The sequence below is a fragment of the Micropterus dolomieu genome, linkage group LG17 (genome assembly GCF_021292245.1).
Source record: "Micropterus dolomieu isolate WLL.071019.BEF.003 ecotype Adirondacks linkage group LG17, ASM2129224v1, whole genome shotgun sequence".
In the NCBI taxonomy this organism is placed as follows: Eukaryota; Metazoa; Chordata; class Actinopteri; order Centrarchiformes; family Centrarchidae; genus Micropterus; species Micropterus dolomieu.
The window spans coordinates 31,556,301-31,575,696 of NC_060166.1; the positions used below are offsets into that span (position 1 = coordinate 31,556,301).

The 19,396-nt window shown below is 38.3% G+C and overlaps 1 protein-coding gene across 1 annotated transcript in view; it reads left to right on the forward strand.

The window, feature by feature from the left end:
• Window positions 1-19,396, forward strand: part of tenm4 (teneurin transmembrane protein 4) — a 217,006-nt gene that overhangs the window by 39,872 nt on the left and 157,738 nt on the right. The window contains exon 2 of the mRNA XM_046074291.1: window positions 2,144-2,274. Coding sequence (XP_045930247.1) covers window positions 2,225-2,274 — 50 coding nt within the window. The 5' untranslated portion in view covers window positions 2,144-2,224. The remainder of the gene's footprint in view (window positions 1-2,143; window positions 2,275-19,396) is intronic.

A 19,396-nucleotide genomic window follows, 5' to 3' on the forward strand; every position in this document is an offset into this window, starting at 1 on the left:
GCACGACAACGACCCTAAGCACACCGCCAAAGCAACAAAAGAGTGGCTGAAGAAGAAGCACATCAAGGTTCTGGAGTGGCCTAGCCAGTCTCCAGACCTGAATCCAATTGAAAATCTTTGGAGGGAGCTTAAAATTCGAGTTGCCAGGCGACAACCTCGGAACCTGAATGATTTGGAGGCTGTCTGCAGGGAGGAGTGGGCCAACATCCCTGCCGAAATGTGCACAAACCTTGTCACCAACTATAAAAACCGTTTGACATCTGTGCTGGCCAATAATGGCTTTTCTACAAAATATTAACATGCTGTTTGTCCAGGGGGTCAAATACTTGTTTTTCCTCATCAGATGGTTATCAATTTTAATAAATTCATATGATGTGATTTTCTGGAATTTTCTTTGGGATTCTGTCTTTCACTGTTAGAATGTACATATGATTAAAATTATAGATCGTTGCATTCTTTGTAAGTGGGCAAACCTGCAAAATCAGCAAGGGGTCAAATACTTATTTCCCCCACTGTATAATGTTGGTTTGATGATGTGGACATTGGGTGACAATGAGTTGCCTCTTCATTTTCATTTTTGAAACCTTTATGAGGTATTAGAGGAGAACAGCAGAAGTACAATAGACGAGTCAAGCCTTTGAAATCTATATTTTTTTTGTCATTAAATAATGGAACAGTGTCTTCTTTACACATAAACATCTACTTGTAAATCAGAATATTAACAATCATGTCACAAAGAATGCTGGTGCCTGACGTCATATACTCCCTTTAACAAATCGCTTTGCTGACTTTATAGCATGACCCTTTTCATTCACATTTCTCTATTAGACTTTTCAATATAGGCAACCTTATCTGTAGCTGTAAGATCAATCCAGGCATCAATGATATGAGCATTGCATTAACTAAGAAATATAACACAATCCCTCTTTATTAGAAAGGAGAGATTCACCCACAGTAATTGACATGTATCAAAATCAGTACATGTAATGTACTTTGCAGATTACTGTATTTATTATATCACATTAATATTTTGAGCGTTGGTTCGTAGGTTACCATCATTACTAGCAAACCATCAAAATGAGAGCAAAGGTCAGAGACAATTTTTTTTTATTGCAGCAAGGAACAGAGGAAGGTGCTGAAGAAGTGAGGAGGAGGAAGTAATTTCGGCGCAGTTCAGAGAGCAACCTAACCTGTGATCTAGTGCTCAGGTTTATTACTGTGGTGGTCACAGGACCCTACACAAAAGGATGATTACCCTGTGTTATTCTGGTAGCACTTATAATTATTTTTGTTTCATTATAGAGGCCTGAGTCACAAAAGATAGTACAACTCTTTGGAGGCACTTCATTATGCTATTATTTGGCATTTGCATTTCCACAGTCTAGACTGCAAACAAAATGTAATCAGGTCTTTTTCCAGGAAGTCCCTGTGGCTTTGGAACAACCTTTGAAGTCATTTTTGTATCTGTAGATTAGTTTATTCTTCCTAATTTTGGAATGATTTTATGAATCTGGTAGTAGTAGTAGTAGTAGTACAATTGATAGCATTAGTAGCTATAGAATTAGTATGAGAACTACATGTAATACAGGTAGTAATAATAGCTACTAGTAATAGTAGCTGTGCATTAATAGTGTAGTAATAACATAATAATTACTCTATGTAGCTGTAGCTACAGCTACCACTACATAGAGTAAGTCAGTAATTGTAGACAATGTAGAGAACAATGTAGAGTTCTACATAGAGTAAGTAATTGTAGACAGTGTAGTTAGTGTAGAGGACACTATTAGTACTAATAATAGTAATGGAATCATTAGTAGTTGCACTCTTAGTGACAGTTATAGCAATAGTAGTGATATAGCAGTTATATATTTTAAATCATGTTGGAGTTTGCAAATAGAGAATGTAGAGGAAGAGAAAATGGCCAGAGAAGTTCCGCAAAGTCTGTCTTTGTTGTGATAATTTTCAGGATGACTTGGCATTCGTTAGGTACAACAACATTATTACTGTCATCAGTTAGACTAGAGGACATTGGTATAATCTCCCTGAAAGACTCTACAGTATATGAACAGCACATTCCTTACATGCCATCTTGTAAGAGGTTTCTGTCAGACACATTAATCGCATTCTATGGTCTCCTTTACAGATGGATACTGCACTTCAGCTACTTTCGGAGACGTTCCACATACAATGGCCATGCTGTATTACCAGCAGTTAGGACTCCTGGATGATTGATCAAATGTGTGGTCCCATTGCTGGAACAGCCTCTGTAACAAGGTAGTGTGCATGGTGTGTCATGTAAGCTCCCAGCCATTATCTCCCAGCCAGTACAGAGGACCTTGCTGTAACCCAAGTGGCTCTTTTGACCTGAGGCTCTCGGCTTGCCAGTGCCCAGGTCCCACTTGGAAATTAGTCACTCTGTGACAGGTGGGGATGGATGCCTGTGATCCTAGCCAGATTCATACGCTTTTTCACCCCAATCTGTCATCACCCACAGCTCCTTTTGTCTTAAATTCCCTCTTTCACCATTCCATTTCTGTTATGGACTGTTTACTCTCTGGACATCATTTGATAACCACTGGTTTGGCACATGAAGTAGGATGTTCATGTGGATAGATACTGTCCATCTTCATTATTTGCTGTACATATGATCCGTTTGCTTGATTACCTGTGTCCAGCCCCAATCACATATGCATCTTATTAGTTTTATTAATAAAATCAAATATTTTAATTAGAAGCCCTTCAAAATATTCCACCATATTTCACTTCACCCATTTCACTGTGAAGCTGTGTGGGAAACATAATGGGTGAGAATTGCCGCAGTAGATAAGATGTTCTGAACTCGCTAGTATGATGCAGACAGTCTGTTTTGCTTTGTGGTCATCACTATAAGCACACTTATGGTGTGTGGTGGGGGTGCACTTGTGTGCATGCAACTGTTAATGTGAGTGGGTGTAAACTGAATCAAGTGCAATATGAGTTATCAGTCATTTTTGTTGTTATTAATGAGATGTGTTTTTAAGTAGCTGAGATGGATCTGTCATTTTCTGGCTCAGCACTCTGCACAGTGTTCAGGGTGCATTTTCTCTCCCACATATGGCAATATTGCTCTTTTGAGACTCACAGCGTGTGGGCTGATTGTAAGAATTCGGTGTTTCACACCATCTGAAAAGACCTTTCCTCTTAACATAGTTGTAATCATCCGCTGTCAAGTAATAAAACACAATAAGAGAAAGACATAACAGAAGAACTAAGCCATACAAAAAATCTCCTCTCTCCTGCTCCTCTGTTGGACAACAGTTCAGTTTTATTCTCAAAAGATACGTTGTGGGTATCACTTTAAAGATTCAGTGTGTAAGTGTTAGTGGTAATAATTTTAAGTTTAAGGTAATAAAAACATAATGGTTCATTATGTAAGGGGTTTATACACCACTGAAAACATAGTTATGTAAATTGTATTTATTTCAATATATCCTCCTAACTATTACACACTGGACCTTTAAGGCATAAATATAACACATCTGATTAGGATATGACTGCAAAAGCTCATCTCAAAATCAAATGCTAATGAATTGTGGCACCATTAAAAAGAGAGCAAAGTGCTTATTTTTCACCAAAGGGCATATATAAAAAGCAGTTTTTCAAAAATTAATTTGCAGGAGAAATACCCAACATCTTGCTTTGGAGCACAATGAAAACCTGTTTTTTAATCACCTGCTCTAGTTAGGCAGATGTAGTGAAAAGAGAGTGGAGGAACCTAACCCTTTGACTTAAAGAGGCCACAAATGCAAAATCATCCTTTCCCCTTTGTCCTTTTCATGCTAGGTTCCATGCATCTTCGACCAATATTAACTTGATCAAAAGACAGTGGCTGGCCTTGGAGCAAACTAAAATGCTCATTAGCATTGACGATAGTGCCCAGGAGCAGTTCATGTGCATTAATGAAGTAAAGAACTGAGCCAAACAATTGTACCCAGCTAGCTTTCGAATGCACAGCCAGCCACACGTAGGACTCCCTAATGACCCGAGGATCTGAACTTTGGCAGAATTCAATAGGCCGTTGTAAAATGGCTTTGTTCAACAGCTCTGTACTGTTATCATGTATAGCTTATGGTGCTTTTGTAAATCCGGTGAATAATGTTCAACTGCCCCAAGTCGGATTTTATTTTAAAATGCAAACAAATGAAAATAAAACAGCCCCCCCTAACTACACGTTGTTCCACTTGCAATGCTATAACCCACTGAAAGAAAAAGAAAAAACAATTTTCCATGCATATTTAGATATGTTACCCCAGGGATATGTTTAATTTCCATGGATGAATTGCCCCCCCTTAAAATTGACTCACAGAGGCAAATTAGTTTTCACTCTTTTCTTGGAGACAAGGGGTCATTTCATTACATTTTCTATCAACACCATGGATATGCTGTGTTTTATATTCTGTAGCCAAGATTATTTGAACTGATTGACCACTGACATTTTGCAGTTGTTCCTGTGATGCAAATTTTAACTGCAGGAGATGGCAAAGGGCATTATTTTTCAAAGTATTCACACCTGCTTCCTCCATCTATGGAGCTAGTCCAGGGTGCAGACTGGCTATGGGGCCATAGCTTGCCACATGACCATTTGAAAGATGACATTTTATGAAGGCTATCTTCAGTTGTAAGTATGGGTGAGTGCAGACAGCGTTCAGGTCAATTGTCCCCGGTGTCCATATGTGCTGCAAGGTGTCTGCACTGCCATACAAATTGCACTCTCCCTCTCCTTTTCACCCCATCACTTCCTGGATCTCTCTCACTTTCTCTCTCTGTGGCTCTCTCATGCATACACATGCTCACTAACACTGTATACACAGAGAAAAATATAGTATAAACAAGGAAGATTATGGCTAAAAAATAATTTGCAGATATCACCACAGCCAAGGTGTAAAGCTGGCAAAATATCTTTGTGCATCTTATTGAAAAAAATAAATATATAAAAATCCTATTCTCTGCTATTAAAAATTCCCATTCTGTCCTGAAGAAATATCTTCCTAAAACATTATAGGCTTTATGACATAGAAAGAAATCATAAAGAATGCTCAACGCCTGTGTGTAAAGTGGTGATAAAACTCAATGGGTTCATGAAAGCAAAAAAGTAATATATGTCAAGAAACTAAAATACACAATGCTCTGCATGCTTCCAGCATCTGTTGCTACTAAACACCCTGTGGGGCCTTGTTAGTCAGTAGCTACAGTACACCTAAGTGCAAGCAACATGCAGCCTAATTTGGCAGACACACGGTGCACTAAATTAGATGCCTTCCTTTTTTAACCAGTGTTGCTTCAACCAACAACTTGCATTTGAACTCAAATTTCTAATAGAAAAGGTAGAATCTGAACCAAAGGATTTATTTTGGTTCCCCTAGGCTGACCTTTGGCCAGTGTTATCAAGCATTTGCAAAAGGGATGTTGGTCCAAATTGAAATGAGAGAGCTCAAAGGTACTTCCCCAAGCATCATGACCTTTGCTAGCCACTCCATCAGCTGCTCGTCACCACAGACTCATTTATCAGGCACAGCGCTCTCTGAGGAAACTCACAGGTGTTACCCTGGATGGGGTCACATATCGGGTCATCTCACACGATCTTTGCTGGAGGCAATAAGCGAGTGAGTCGGAAACACAGTCTTTATTGGTCAATACTTGATAGGATAGAGCTCTTCTGCATCGGTGCTAATATGTTACAAAACTCATATGATGGTAGATGCTCTTCTATGGGGATGGAAATCGTTTCTGCCAATCTCTGACAAGTTGTCAACACAAGGACCTTTCAGTTGTTCAGTTGTTGTTTGTACTTGATGCAGGGAAACTGAAGAGTGAAAAGTCATACTTCTTTATGACAATCTTACAGCCCTTCTGGAAGTAGATATATTAGGACACTGCTTTTTGTAGAACACTTGCACTTGCTTTAAAAGTCAAATATAAAACATAAAATAAAACCACAGAATAACATATTGTCTTTACAAAAATAGTAATCTGCAGGTGACGGAACACTCTTTTTGTGTTTAGATTCAATTTGCTCATGATTTTATATAAAACACTCTGCATTTAATAGTTCGAAATAACTGCATCTAAAACCTGTCTGCAGATTGAGCATTTTATTATATTCTTTATGATGTGCCATTGACTTGTATTACAGATGTATTATGCTGGATTGTAGTAGTGAGAATGGCTGGGATCTATACATACTGTCCATAATATTGATCACATATATCTGCCCATTTTATGCTGGAATAAGCTTCAACAGGGAAAGTCAACCTTCCCTGGATAATTAAACGTTAAACTATAGTATTTATGAGGATTTCTGTCAATGTTGTATTTCCTACCTTTTTCTTAAGTTACAAAAATAATATTTACAGTTTCACATTGACACTTAAGGAAGGCAGAAAAATACTTGATCAAAATCAGATCATTGAATAGATATATCAATCAGTGGTGGAGAGCAATCTGAATTATGAAAACAACACATTTTTTTAAATGGCCCATCCAAGTCATCCAGTTTCCTTTTTTTAAATGTATATAAATATCCAGACATGTTAGGTACATTTTTTTAAAAAGTGACTTATGTCAAAACATACTTCTACATGAAGATCCCTCCTTCAAAATAGTTGTAACCTCCTAAAAATGTTTAAAGCATTTCTCTGTCATCTTAAACGAAGACAGCAATAGAATTCTTACATCATCTACTAATGTACTTATTAAGCTCAGACAATAATGAGCCGCTCAGAAATTGACAAAGAGGACAGAGCTCCTTAATGGGTATTTTTGGCTGTAATTTAAGAAATTAGTGACAGGAATGACAATTAGCAGTGACCCCTTACAGTTGCTACTCAAATGTAGCAAGACATAAAAAGTGGGAATGGCTGTTAATCATACTGAGAAAATGATATTCAAAACCATTTATCTGCTGGTGGCTGGCTTGTGAGGTTTGCATTTTTCTTGGAGACAATGTATATTAACTGTGAAAACCACTGTCAAACACTTTGCGAGGCACTTTGTCTTGAGTGCAGAAAAGAGTCTCTTAGCCAAACCATTTATAAAATAGCTTAATTACTCCACTGAATGCTGACAATGAACATAATGGGGCAGGCTCAAATTCCACAAAATCCCTTCCTCATGCTGCCTAATACTTATACTTTGATATCAATGTTGATGTTAAAATCTGGGCTAGTACTAAATTAATTAACCAAAATATGTAAAAGATTGCTCATTTAAGTATGGACTGGATTTGTTTCTAATTACTAAAATTACTGCTATTGAAATGTTATGTACATAAAATAAGAATTGGTCTCTGAAATATTTTTTTACTCATTTACTCTTTAAGTTAAGAAATGTGCCATAGCTTATTTAAAACATTTGCACATGTGTTTGGAGAGTATGGAATTGAAGAGTTGGTGTTTAGTTTTAGTTTCAAAATGCAATGCTAGTAATTTTCGTCATCATCAAACAACTACACAGCTTGCAGATTGGACTGGCTTCAGCTGTCAAGCTCAGTTCATTTGTTGTTTTCTAGTCTAATACTTCATGAGAATAACTGCGCCTGCAAGATTTATGCTGGCTCTGCTAGGCTTTGTGCAAACTGCTTTAGGCAAGAATTAAATGTAAACTTATCCATGTCTTGCCAGCCTAAGCCTTAACCAAGACATAGATAGAGTTAAGCTACTGTAGATGCCGAAATGAGCAGGACAGCAGGTATGGACACTTCACCTACTAGAAGTGATAAATCAAAATGTATCTTTCAATAACACAACTGCCTCATACTTAGCAGTGATCAAGTATGTGATATTCTCTGCCTTATTAAGCATCCTTTTAGTACAAATGAGTTTTGTGTTATTTGAGGTTTATTGAAACAATGTTTAATAATTTGTGGTTATTGAAATAAGTTTTTCCTGTTCTGTTGCTTTTTAAAGTTAAAAGATAAAGTGATGGTCACTTAAATCAGCTGCGAGGCCTTGGAGGATCTCAGTAAAGTTTGAAACATGTTGCTACGTAGTTTTATTATACTGGCACAGAGGATCATCAAATGGAGTTTGCAGAAGGTGTATTTTTAGAGACTGTAGTCTAGGTGATAACTGTAAAAAGTGGATTAATTGCGGCTGTGAAAGAATGGATGAAAGAATAGAAAATGGTTATTCAACTATAATAAAAGTCTGCATATTTACAGTGACTACTGAATACTTACTTAAAGCAAACGTGTTTCTGATCAAAATGTGATATATAAGGTTACAGTAGATAATGTATTTTCTGTCAATCAAGTTTCAAGTCATGTGACACATACTGTATAGCTTCAGTGAATGAATCATCTTTATGATGTAATAAAAACTTGATAATATAATATGTTATACTATATGTTGTTCATAATGGGATGTATCACAACAAAATCAAAGTAATAGTTTTATTCCAGGCACATAAAAAAATTATTTTTATCTAAAAAAGTAAAACTTTAAGAAAGCTTTATTGTGCTGCTGCTAGTATAAACGAGTAAGTCATGTCTTCCCTACTTACATTGCACACACTTATTTCAGTATTGTATTTTGTAAAACATCTGTTATAATATATAGATAGTGTGTCCACGGTCTAAAGCAACACAACCCATATGTTAGGCTGTGAGACAAATCAACCCTTGTAAAAGTAATGATGGGCGGGCCGTTACAAGCATGAAGACTGTTATGCACCACACTCATTTACAAGTGAGCAGCTCAGCTCACCTCTATGCCAGTCATAACTCAGTCATTTTGTGAGGGACAGTGCAGTGGATGAGGTCAGACCACAGATGCTGCTCACTAGCTGATAATAACTGATGGCTTTGAGTGGTCTTTAGAGTGGGATCCAAGCAAAACAATCTTGATTACATTTATATTCAGACCATACACCATGAACTGATCAAGGGCTTTTTCTCTACCTCTGAATGAGGCAGCACTCTGTTTGGAGATTGTCTCTCAATTGTCTCAATCAATTGCAGATGACTCAACAAGAATCTAGTCTTTCTTCTATAATTGAAGGAAATGGGATGAGAAAAAATATTATTGTTGCACTATTAACACTTTATGATGACATGTGTCTCTATCACTTTATGAGTGTGTGTAATTTATTGAAAGCTAAACCTACTTTATAATTCATCTCATCTGTTTAGCATCCAACATATTTGCATGCAACAGTCCATAAATTGCTGTATTTTTCATAGCCTACTTCTGAAGGTGTCTCTGATTACTATGCCACAGCTATTTTCTACTTAGGGCCACATATTAATAAATGTCAGTAGTGGTGAGCTGGCTTAGGAACTGACGTAATGGACTGCTGAATTAGGTGAATTGACCTTAGACCCTGACACCACACTTCAGCTCATATTAAGACAACACGGTCAGGGCACTAAGCTGCAACTTGATTTTGATGGACATGTTGTCGTTATCTCTGTTGGTCACCTCTAATCATATCCCTCCACAGAGTAATGGCTCAGGTCACAGGGATGACAGAATTTTCAAGGGCAAAACCCACCCAGTGTTTCTGTTTCAGAGGAATATGTCATCTGGTGTGTTAGCCATCACATGAAGCACAGTGTGACCACAATGACGCATGGTGCAATATGCTGCAGCTTGATAAAGTCAATAAAATCATTAATTGAAATGTTTCAATCAAGTGAATCTGCCTAACGTTAATTACTGGATGACACGTCAAAGTGCTTAAGTTGTGTTGCGCCCCACATAATTGCATGACATGACTGAGAACATCATACTCTATGAACATAAGTTACCACCTTATTTAATTAAAGTGCCAGTTCTTTATTTAGCAGAATGACCTCTAATTGAAGGATTCCTACACATTCAACTTGACATCGATACACTGTAGGAGAACAGTAATGACGGCTGCCCATATGTGCTTTGATGTGAGAAAGAAAATTCCTGTTAAACTAAATTCTTCAATCTTTGTCTTTAGTGGACAAATATGTGGCCTACTGTTCTAGATTCTGTTATTAACAATGTTGAAATAGAAGAAAAACCCAAGATTTCTTGTACACTGTATGTTATAATTCAAACCTAAATGTTCTAATGCATGAAGGACAAATCTAAGGCACATGGAAATGCTCTTGATTATTACGGCTTCTAGAAGGAAAACGTTCATAATTGGGTTTGTGTAAGGCCATTTGTCATCAGTCAAGAAACTGTCATATTTTCCTGTGGGGTTAAACAAGTACATGATCACTAACAGCAGAAATCTGCACTATTATCACATAAATTCACAGCTGTTTGAAAGCTCAGGTTGTTTTTATTCTCTTCACATTATTCTTTTCCTTTTCTTTGTCTTATTTATTCCCTCACCTCCATGAGCATTACTGACACTAGTTCTCCTGAGGAAAGCAAATAGTCCGATTAGAAATGATTGTCTGTCTGTCCCTGTTGCCATGTCTCTAAGACTTTCTCACAACCATTTCACATTATCGTCATTCACTGCAGTGATCTTCTCATCTGCATGGTGGCAGCCCTACTGAAAGCACAAGGACAAGAAATTGGACCTCAGCAGGGAGCTAAATGTGCCTTCAATCTCAACAATCCTTTTAATCTTTCATCAATCATGTGGAAGCAGCTTGGAGCCCTGATCCTATTACAGCTTTAGGGGAATAGTTTAGAATTGACAAGCATGAGAACTGCAGTGAAAGTCTGCCATGCAATAAGTTGTGATGGAGGCTGGGTTTGACTTGGCAATTTGATGAGAAAATCCTCAAACTGGTTTGCTAAAATGGAAAACAAACACACAATTGGAAGTAGTATTTCACTTGCTGTCAACACAAGGATCTTGAGAGAACATCAAAAAATGGAGAAGGTTCTAAAAATTGTTTTCTTCAGCTGCACTGAAAGTGGCAATCACAGATGCAGTCGGGCCAAATGAAATGCAAACCCTAAACAGGGTCTGAAGTCTGCTCAGGCCAAGTTGCTCTTAAGTGGCCAATTTAGAAATAAAGCTGAACAATAAAGTTAGTTTTAAGTGGCAATCATAAATGTCAAAGTATAATTTATCTTTATTCGTAGATACTAAGAAGTTGCACACTGATAATTGTATCCTCTCTTTGAGCAGTACATATGGTTGTACACAATTTTGAAAGAATTGGGGGTTTTGTTTTTAACAAAAAAAATGTTAACTTTACAATTTTTGTTTGAGTTTCAAAGCTGAAATAACGTTAGCATTGCTGGTATATAACATATTGTGGTAATTGCTAGTCTTATAATGTTATTAGCATTGTTGTTTACAAATCTTAAAGCAGCCATCACAGTTTTGACACGATGCACTGTATCTGATTCATCAAGAAGAGACTATAATTTAGAAATGATTGGGGTTATTCATCAAACAGAAGAAGCATCAAGTCCTGTAACTGCTAACCCATCTCCACACAGGGCTTAAGCTTTTGGATGTTAACATTGAAGCTAACACCAAACATATTGCTGGCTCCAAATCAGGGATGGAAATTAACAACGCCACCCGCCAAATGCAGGTGGATTTTCTGTTTGGCGGCCAAATGCTGGAAGGCTACCCGCCAATGTGGCGGGTAGCCTTCCAGCACTTCCATGTATTCGGCATATAATTTCTATTTGACGGTAATTAGCAGCAGACCGCCGTTCTTGTTGGTTGTGTGTCGCACTTAAATTGGTCCCCAACGTACCAAGGTATCTAAAATCGTGTGACACACAGATTAGGGGCGTTTATTGGTTGTTTATGTTTTGATTGGTGTAGATTTTGGGGGTGGGCGTTAGGGGACAGGGTACAGGAGTCGGAACTCAGGAGGGGAAAATGAGAGTGTAGCGCTTTCATATAGATTTCAGCATGGAAAGAATATCCGCATATGTCGCATTTGCTTATTCATACTGAAATTTTGCAGCTTTGACAAGGCCTTTATCCCGCGACCATGTGTGCTTTCACATACTGTAGCGGACCGGCTTTATGGGAAGTAAATCTTTCTGTCTTGTGTCTGTCACCAACTTTCCCTGCTCAGAGGTGGATAAAATCTGCTCCATACATTTTATAAAGTGCAGCAAGCCGGCAGATTGCCGCAATACCGCCGTGAAATAGGACAGTGTGAAAGCTAGTGTTGGGAGCTAATTACAAAAGTTGTACTAGTTGTACTAGTAGTTGGCGGTCCAGTCAGTGTCTGACACACTGTCAGATCTTCTAATGGTCCAGCTGTCCTCCCTAGAGATCAAGGAGAATGATCCACAAAAAATGTTGATCCCACAAAACCTGTGATGCTGTGGCACCAGGAATCTGTCAGAACCAGGAGGCCAGAAGAGGGTGATTGTAGAAAGTGATAAAGCATGACAAGAGTGAGCAGTGATAAGAATTAAGTTGAATGTTTAATAAGCATCTTTAGAAAACAATTTACTGTTATGTTTTAAGTGCATTTAATAGCAATAATATAATTTTGCTTCAAATTTCACTCTGGCCTATTTTTGTATTTATTTTTGTAGTTTGTATTTGACATAATACTATATGTCAATTAAAAGGACAGAAACAAATATATATATGTATATGTGACACAAAAGGCAATTTATTATTTTGTCCGGTAAAAAAATATGTTTGGCCGGTGGATTTTTTCATCTACCAGCCACCTTGGCAGGTGAGCCAAAAAGTTAATTTCCACCCCTGCTCCAAATGGTAATGAGAGGTAAATATTTAAAAATAGTTTAGTTTCAGTATTCAGAAAGCAGGATTCCTCAAGGTACGAGAGAGCCAAAGCTGCTGTTTTTTAGTTCATAGTTTATATTCCGCTGTTAGATTTGATTTGGCACTTGCTGTGGGGTGAATATAATAATAAAAATATTTAATCTACACAGTCTTAATTATGGGTAATGGTAGACTGTTCTATACACCTTCAATTTGATTTAGTCCGATGAGGTTTTTATACAAAAATCCAATGTAACTTTAAGTCCTTTGAAAGATGTATATCAATATATATCAATATATATCAATATCAATATAAAAAAAAAAAAAAAAAAATATATATATATATATATATATATATATATATAGATAGATAGATAGATAGATAGATAGATAGATAGATAGATATAAGCACTCATCTCCCAAAATATGTGCTGTGACAAATAAGATGCTATACAACTAAATGTCACCAAGGATTTACAAATATCAAGAACGGAGAACCACACATACAGTATGTTGTGTCTTCTAATGATCTCCTTTGTTCATTAACAAAGAAATAGGAACGTGAAAAAAAAAGATAATTCAGTGGGTGTGGGTACAGCATAGCCAAGCATTCCCTAATTAGGAGTTTTATGGGGCGTATAATTTGAGTTACAGCACTGAGCCTTGTTTCTAAAGCAAAAACGTTTTTTCTTCAGCTATCACAAGAACACAGTGCTGCAGATGTAAAAGTTATTCACCAACAGACAGACAGAAATCTACAATATGCTATTGATTAACAAAAGTATGAATGCGATATAACTTTAAATAGTTTATAATTGATATTATCACAGATCAAATAATTCAACAAAAATCACTGATCTGATATTTGATATATCTACCTATCTATCTAATGACAAAGTAAAGAGATATGCATCTTCTCATTATTTTTGTGCATCCATACAGACTGCATGTTCTAGAGATACAACAGAGATCATTAAAATTGCATTTTATTTTACTTTAAACCTACTGTAACAGAGTTTTTGGCCACAGGGGCAGCTGGAACATAGATACATTGTTATTATAAAAATTATTATAGCAGCTTAAAGGTGGAGTAAGCGGTTCTGGAGAAATCCAACAGCATGACAAATACCATATAGAGCGAACAACGATACAGCAAGTAATGTAAGTAATGTTAGCTATGTTGCGGATGAGGAAACTGTGGCTACAGTTGCTGCTGTGAAGCTAACATGCAGAGAGGACCTGAGGGTCCCATAGGCAGCACACCAGCCCCAAAACAGCACAGTTGGTGTATTGATTTGTGCAGGTCACATTACAGAACACAGCTTTAATTTATGTGCATTTCATATATGATGTACAATATGCCACCAGTTCTGTTTGATGGTTGAGTGCAGACTGTGAGCAATAAGATGTAACCATCCATTTATTTTTCACACATGGGGCCACATGAAAAGTGGTGCATAACCAGTGAATTACAGCCCACCACCTGCAAACATGAGCCTGAATTCAGCTTCTCAACTGAAGCTGGCCCCTTTCCTCCTGTTGCCTGGGTCAACAGAAAATCTCACATTCCCACAATGACAAGACCACAATACCAGGCCAGTCTTCAGTTTTACATTTGAAAGCATATTTAACTTTTCACTCATCCGTTCACAGTCTGTGAGCAGTAAGACTCTGAGCCTGGCCAAGATTAGCTTTTGGCAGACAATGCAGTGAATTAAAGGCCACACATGGCCCCTTTCTTGTTCTCTGGGTGACCAAACATACTTCTAGGGCCAGGAACTCTTGACCGGTCTTTTTAACCCACAAGGAGAAACTAGGAATTGGAGATGAGTATATGGATTTAGGATCAGAACCTGGCCAGACAAAAGTGTTGTCAGATGGAACAAGACAGATGGTCTTTTTCCTCATAACCTACCAAACTCTAGTGTCAGAGATTTCAGCATAGGTTGAGGAACACACTTGGGCACATTGTCAAATGTTAAAATTGTTACCTGGTACATACCTATTCGTTGTCTATTAAGAATTAAGGGAGTCTGTTAGTATTACAATGCAAAAACATGTCCATTTTAGACAATTTCACTAAAAATCTTACAAATACAAAATTGTTTAAAGTGGTGGTATTATGCTTTTTGGCTTTTTCCCTCTCCTTTATTGAGTTATATATCTTTTTTGTGCATGTAACAGGTTTTCAAAGTGAAAAAGCCCAAAGTCCAGCCCAAAGGGAGTTCCCCTCTCCCACAGAAAACTCTGCTCTGAACCGCTTGAAAACAGCTCGTTTGTAGTCCAGCCCTTCACTTCCTTTACTTGTGACGTCACAATGAAAACGTGTCATTAAGCTTGCCAAGCAGCTAGTGGGGTCAGGCACGCCCTCAAACCAAGCTAGTCTGAGCGGAGGCCCTTTGGCTCGACTCACCTTTGTTTAGTTTTCCATTGGAAACATTGTAGAAATGTTGTACCTGTACCTACTTCCAGGTACTTTTTTTTGTATCACCTCACCTCCATCGAGGTTCCAAGCAAGCTGAGGGATACTAAAATGTAATGTGAAAACCCAACAGACTGCTGATTGGTGAGAGAATATTCACTATTCACTGCATCATCATTGCTGCGCCAGACAGAGGCCAGCAACAGAAAGTTTTATATTTTACAGTTTTCATATGGAATTTCATCACTAAATCCACTTCTGAGAAGTTTTGAGGTGAGAAATCAGCTGTGTAGATTTCGAATATTGACAGTTTTACGAGAAGTGATGGCGGAACAAAAATGTGATGAATATTTCTGGAGTTGAGGAGCTCCGCAAGTGGCTGCGGGGGAAGCCTGAGACAACCCGCGGGAGGAGCATGTGAGGCCGGCCAGGCGCCCGCTCACAGAGCCCTCTGCTCCCGCCGTCACACAGACCGCTGCAGCAACAACGGCAGAGGGAAACACAGCTGGAAGGTTTTCATACCGCTTATCTGTCTTTACATTCTGAATAATGTTGAAACGTTTTAACTTAAAAAAGAGAAAGCTGTGTGGATCACTGGTGTGTGTGTCGCATTGAACATTACATCGCGGCAGTTGTGTGTGGCGTCGCTATCTCTGGGTACTGTCTGCAACGGAAAACGGAGCAGGGCCGAGTAGAGTCTAGTCTATCGATTTGCGCTATGGAAGCATTTTTTGGCAAGGCAGCATAGATCGTCAGAACACCGGCAACAGTTCAACATTTAGTCCTGATGGTAAGATGTGGAACAATGATGTTGTGTGGTTACTGGTAATAACTTATACCTTCTGCTAGGTTACGGTCGCAGTCTGAAGCGACTTTGATTTGGATCACACTACCTTGTTTCTTACAACCGCCCTTCTCCTCTTCTGATTGACTAGTAGTCCTTACCTGGAAACTGCGCATGTGCAACTCCCAACAAAGATTTTGTACAAGTAAGATGCATCACTCTGTAGCTCAAGAGCAGAGCGTACAACACATAGGGTGAAAAGAGGAGCTGCAGTAATGTGCAGTATGAGAAAAATATGGTGTTTTTTGAAAATGAAACCATGTAAACCTGTTCTGGTACAACCCCTAATTAAGATTTTGAACCTGAAAATTAGCATAATACCACCTCTTTAAACATCACAGTTAATGTTAAACAGATGTTGCTGTTCCTTATTAAACATTGTCAAGATATTGTCAAACCAAGCACATCCAGCCGATTATACTTTTACCCCGAAAGCCTATTCAAACTTACAAAAGCATATCCCTGCCAGGTACTGTCACTGCTTGCTAAAAAACATTCTCTTTAGAACCTAAGTAATTGTAGCTTAAAAATGTGACAAAGACTTCATTTTATTTAGCGGCGTATGACTTAGCAGAGTAGGAGTTTGTACTCTGTATCTTACAAACATGTCTTGGTGTCTCATAGCCTAATTCATATTTGATAGATTTGATGGATAGAATGCTGAATATGCTGTTATTATCTTAATTAAAACAGTTAAGCATATCCATGAAACAAGTTATAAAAAGTAATTTCACACATGCACTTCCAGTAACACTTGGGTCAAGACATGATACTCTGCACACATTAATGGTACAACAGAATTCATTACACCTGCTTACATTATGACAATATATTATTTCTTGACTGATTATGACTTAATTGTAGGGCACAATTACAGTATGTAAGTCCTAATTTTTAGTTATTATGACCTAACAATTGGTGATAATTATGCAATGCTAAGTCATCATTTTTGACTATGGTTAAGTCTTAATTGGACACAAGTTATACTTAAGACCTAAAACAGTCATGTCACGGTAATTATGGGAAGCCACAAAATGTTTGTCCCTCCAACTTGTTCATTTGTTTGTATATTTTCCTAGATGAAAAGGCCTTCCATATATAGGGGGAAATAAAGTACAATAGAGGATTATTATTAATATAGACTTTTTCCGTGTAGAAAAAAACGGACAGGAAAAAGCAAAAACGGGCAAATATTTGGAGGGACTATAGCGTAAGACCGAAGGGGGCGACCACGCACAGTCGCACACTCATCCCTGCTCCGAACTCGTAATTGTAAATCGTGAGGGACCACGCAGCTTGTCATTCCCCTGCATATCGGCTGGCGTGTCACCTTATCTCCCACTGTGTGTCCGGGGACTATTTCACATATTTCTCCCGAAGGATTTTCACGGCGTTCAATTAGGTCTGTGCTTGCTAATGGGCATTTTGGACGGCTGCCTCTCTCATCCATGTGTGCCTCTCTGAGAGCGCTGTAAGCAGCAGCAGCACCTTGGAAGAGCAGAAGGAGGAGGAGGATTTTTTTCTGCCGTACCGTGTCGTGCACAGTGGAAATACACTCGCCTGCTTTGGGCACTATCAAAACGAAAGGGAGGGAAGAAGAAGAAGGAGACCAAGTAGAAGCATAAGGGCTTTTGGGGGGCATCCCAGACCATATTGGTGAATTGTCAACGGGACAGGCCTGCTACATTGGATGTCTTCAGAATGGTAAGGTTCAGTTTAGTGAGATTTTTGCCGGTGTTGCAACAAGAAAAAGCAGACAGCTGCACACAAGCATCATGCAGTCGCGGAGCATACATGGAGAACTAACGTAGCGAGCCGCGATCAGTTTCACTGTAACATACTGATGCTTTTTTGGCATTTGCACCGCTTGTTTATGCTGTCTTTTCTAAATCTGCCCATTTACCCGCACATTATTCTTGGGAAAGGGAGAGATTAAGGGTGCTTCGTGAACGGTGCTGTACGATACGCTACCTGCTCCTCGATTTTTTTAGCAACCTAGAGCGTTTGAAGACCGTCTAAACATCGCACTGTGTGAATTCGGTAGCTAGAAAGGGATAACCCCCCCCCCCAACACATATTTAGGCTACCTCTGCCAGCAGGCTCAGGAACAGGAATATCTGCAGCGCGCCCTAAATGATGTGAGATAGGTACATAAATAACGGATGAAGGCGGATAAGGACTTGGTTTCTGTATTTAGAGGTAGGTTAAAGAATACTGTGTGCGCTAACCTTGTCTAAACGGCTGTGAATTGGATGCGAGTTACATTACAATTGCTGTTTCTATTTAAAGGGATTGAAAGGGAAATTAAATTTGTTATGGTTGGCATTTGGACTGTAGCCCCCCCCCCCCCCTTTTTGTTTCTTTTTTACAGGTGAGTCGATATTCAACTTTGTATTAGCCTCTATTTCTTAGTGTGGTTAGCAGTAACCCAGTTGAGTGTATGTGTCTAGTGGTCCTGTTACAAATAGAGCAAATAAGGCTTAGGGAAAGATGCATACCTGATAGTTTGCTACAGCATACTGTTCAATACAAAGTAATATGAATAAAATTCACAAAGGGATCTTCTTTCAAGAAATACCATGGTTTTAACAACATCAAAACAAATGCTCAATCATTAACCAACTTTAGTCCCATTATTAAAGTCATATCAAATTGCATTTTGAATTTACCACAGACTTTTTTTATATGTTTGTCCTGATTGATTTATGAGACAAAGCCTTAAAACTGCACATGGAGTCACAATCAAACTAATGAAGTTAGGTGAAATAAATTAAGATAGGCTACCTCTCTTCTGAATGATCACAAATATTTGAGACTGGAGGAGTAAAAGCTTGAGAAGGACCCCTGGGAGTCATTGTTGGGGCCCTACACACAGCTTAGACCAGCTTTGCACTCTTACTGGGCAACTTCTAAGACTAACGTACACAGTCCTCTGAGTGAAGTGATAGTTCTCATGATAGATTTTGGGTTTGCATCACACTAATGTTGATTATTAGTGGTATAAGTTAATGGAAAAGTTCTTCAGTAAAAAACTACTAAGTACTTAAGAATTGTGAAAAAGATTGAAGCATTAATGCAAGGTGAATCGATGTTTAACTGAAAAGATTTTTACACCTTTGGGTCAAAACTAAATCGTTCTTTTAGGCCTACTTGGCATCAAAAAAAGTGCAACTGCTCCCCTGTAAAATAAGTAAATGTTGTGAAGATTGAATATAAATTTCAGAAAAAAGTAGTGGGGTATTTTCAGCCAGTGTAAGTAGTCAAACATGCTGCAGACATCCAGACCATTAAGAAACTCCTTTCTGTGTGTGGGGAGAATTTTTGCATATAACAGAGCAAATATTTTGCATATAATAAAGCTCACAAGTGCCACCATTAGCTGTTGCAGGATGCATGACCTCAGATATTAGAGGTTAAATCCAAGGGAATCCAGGGGCCCTCCGTCC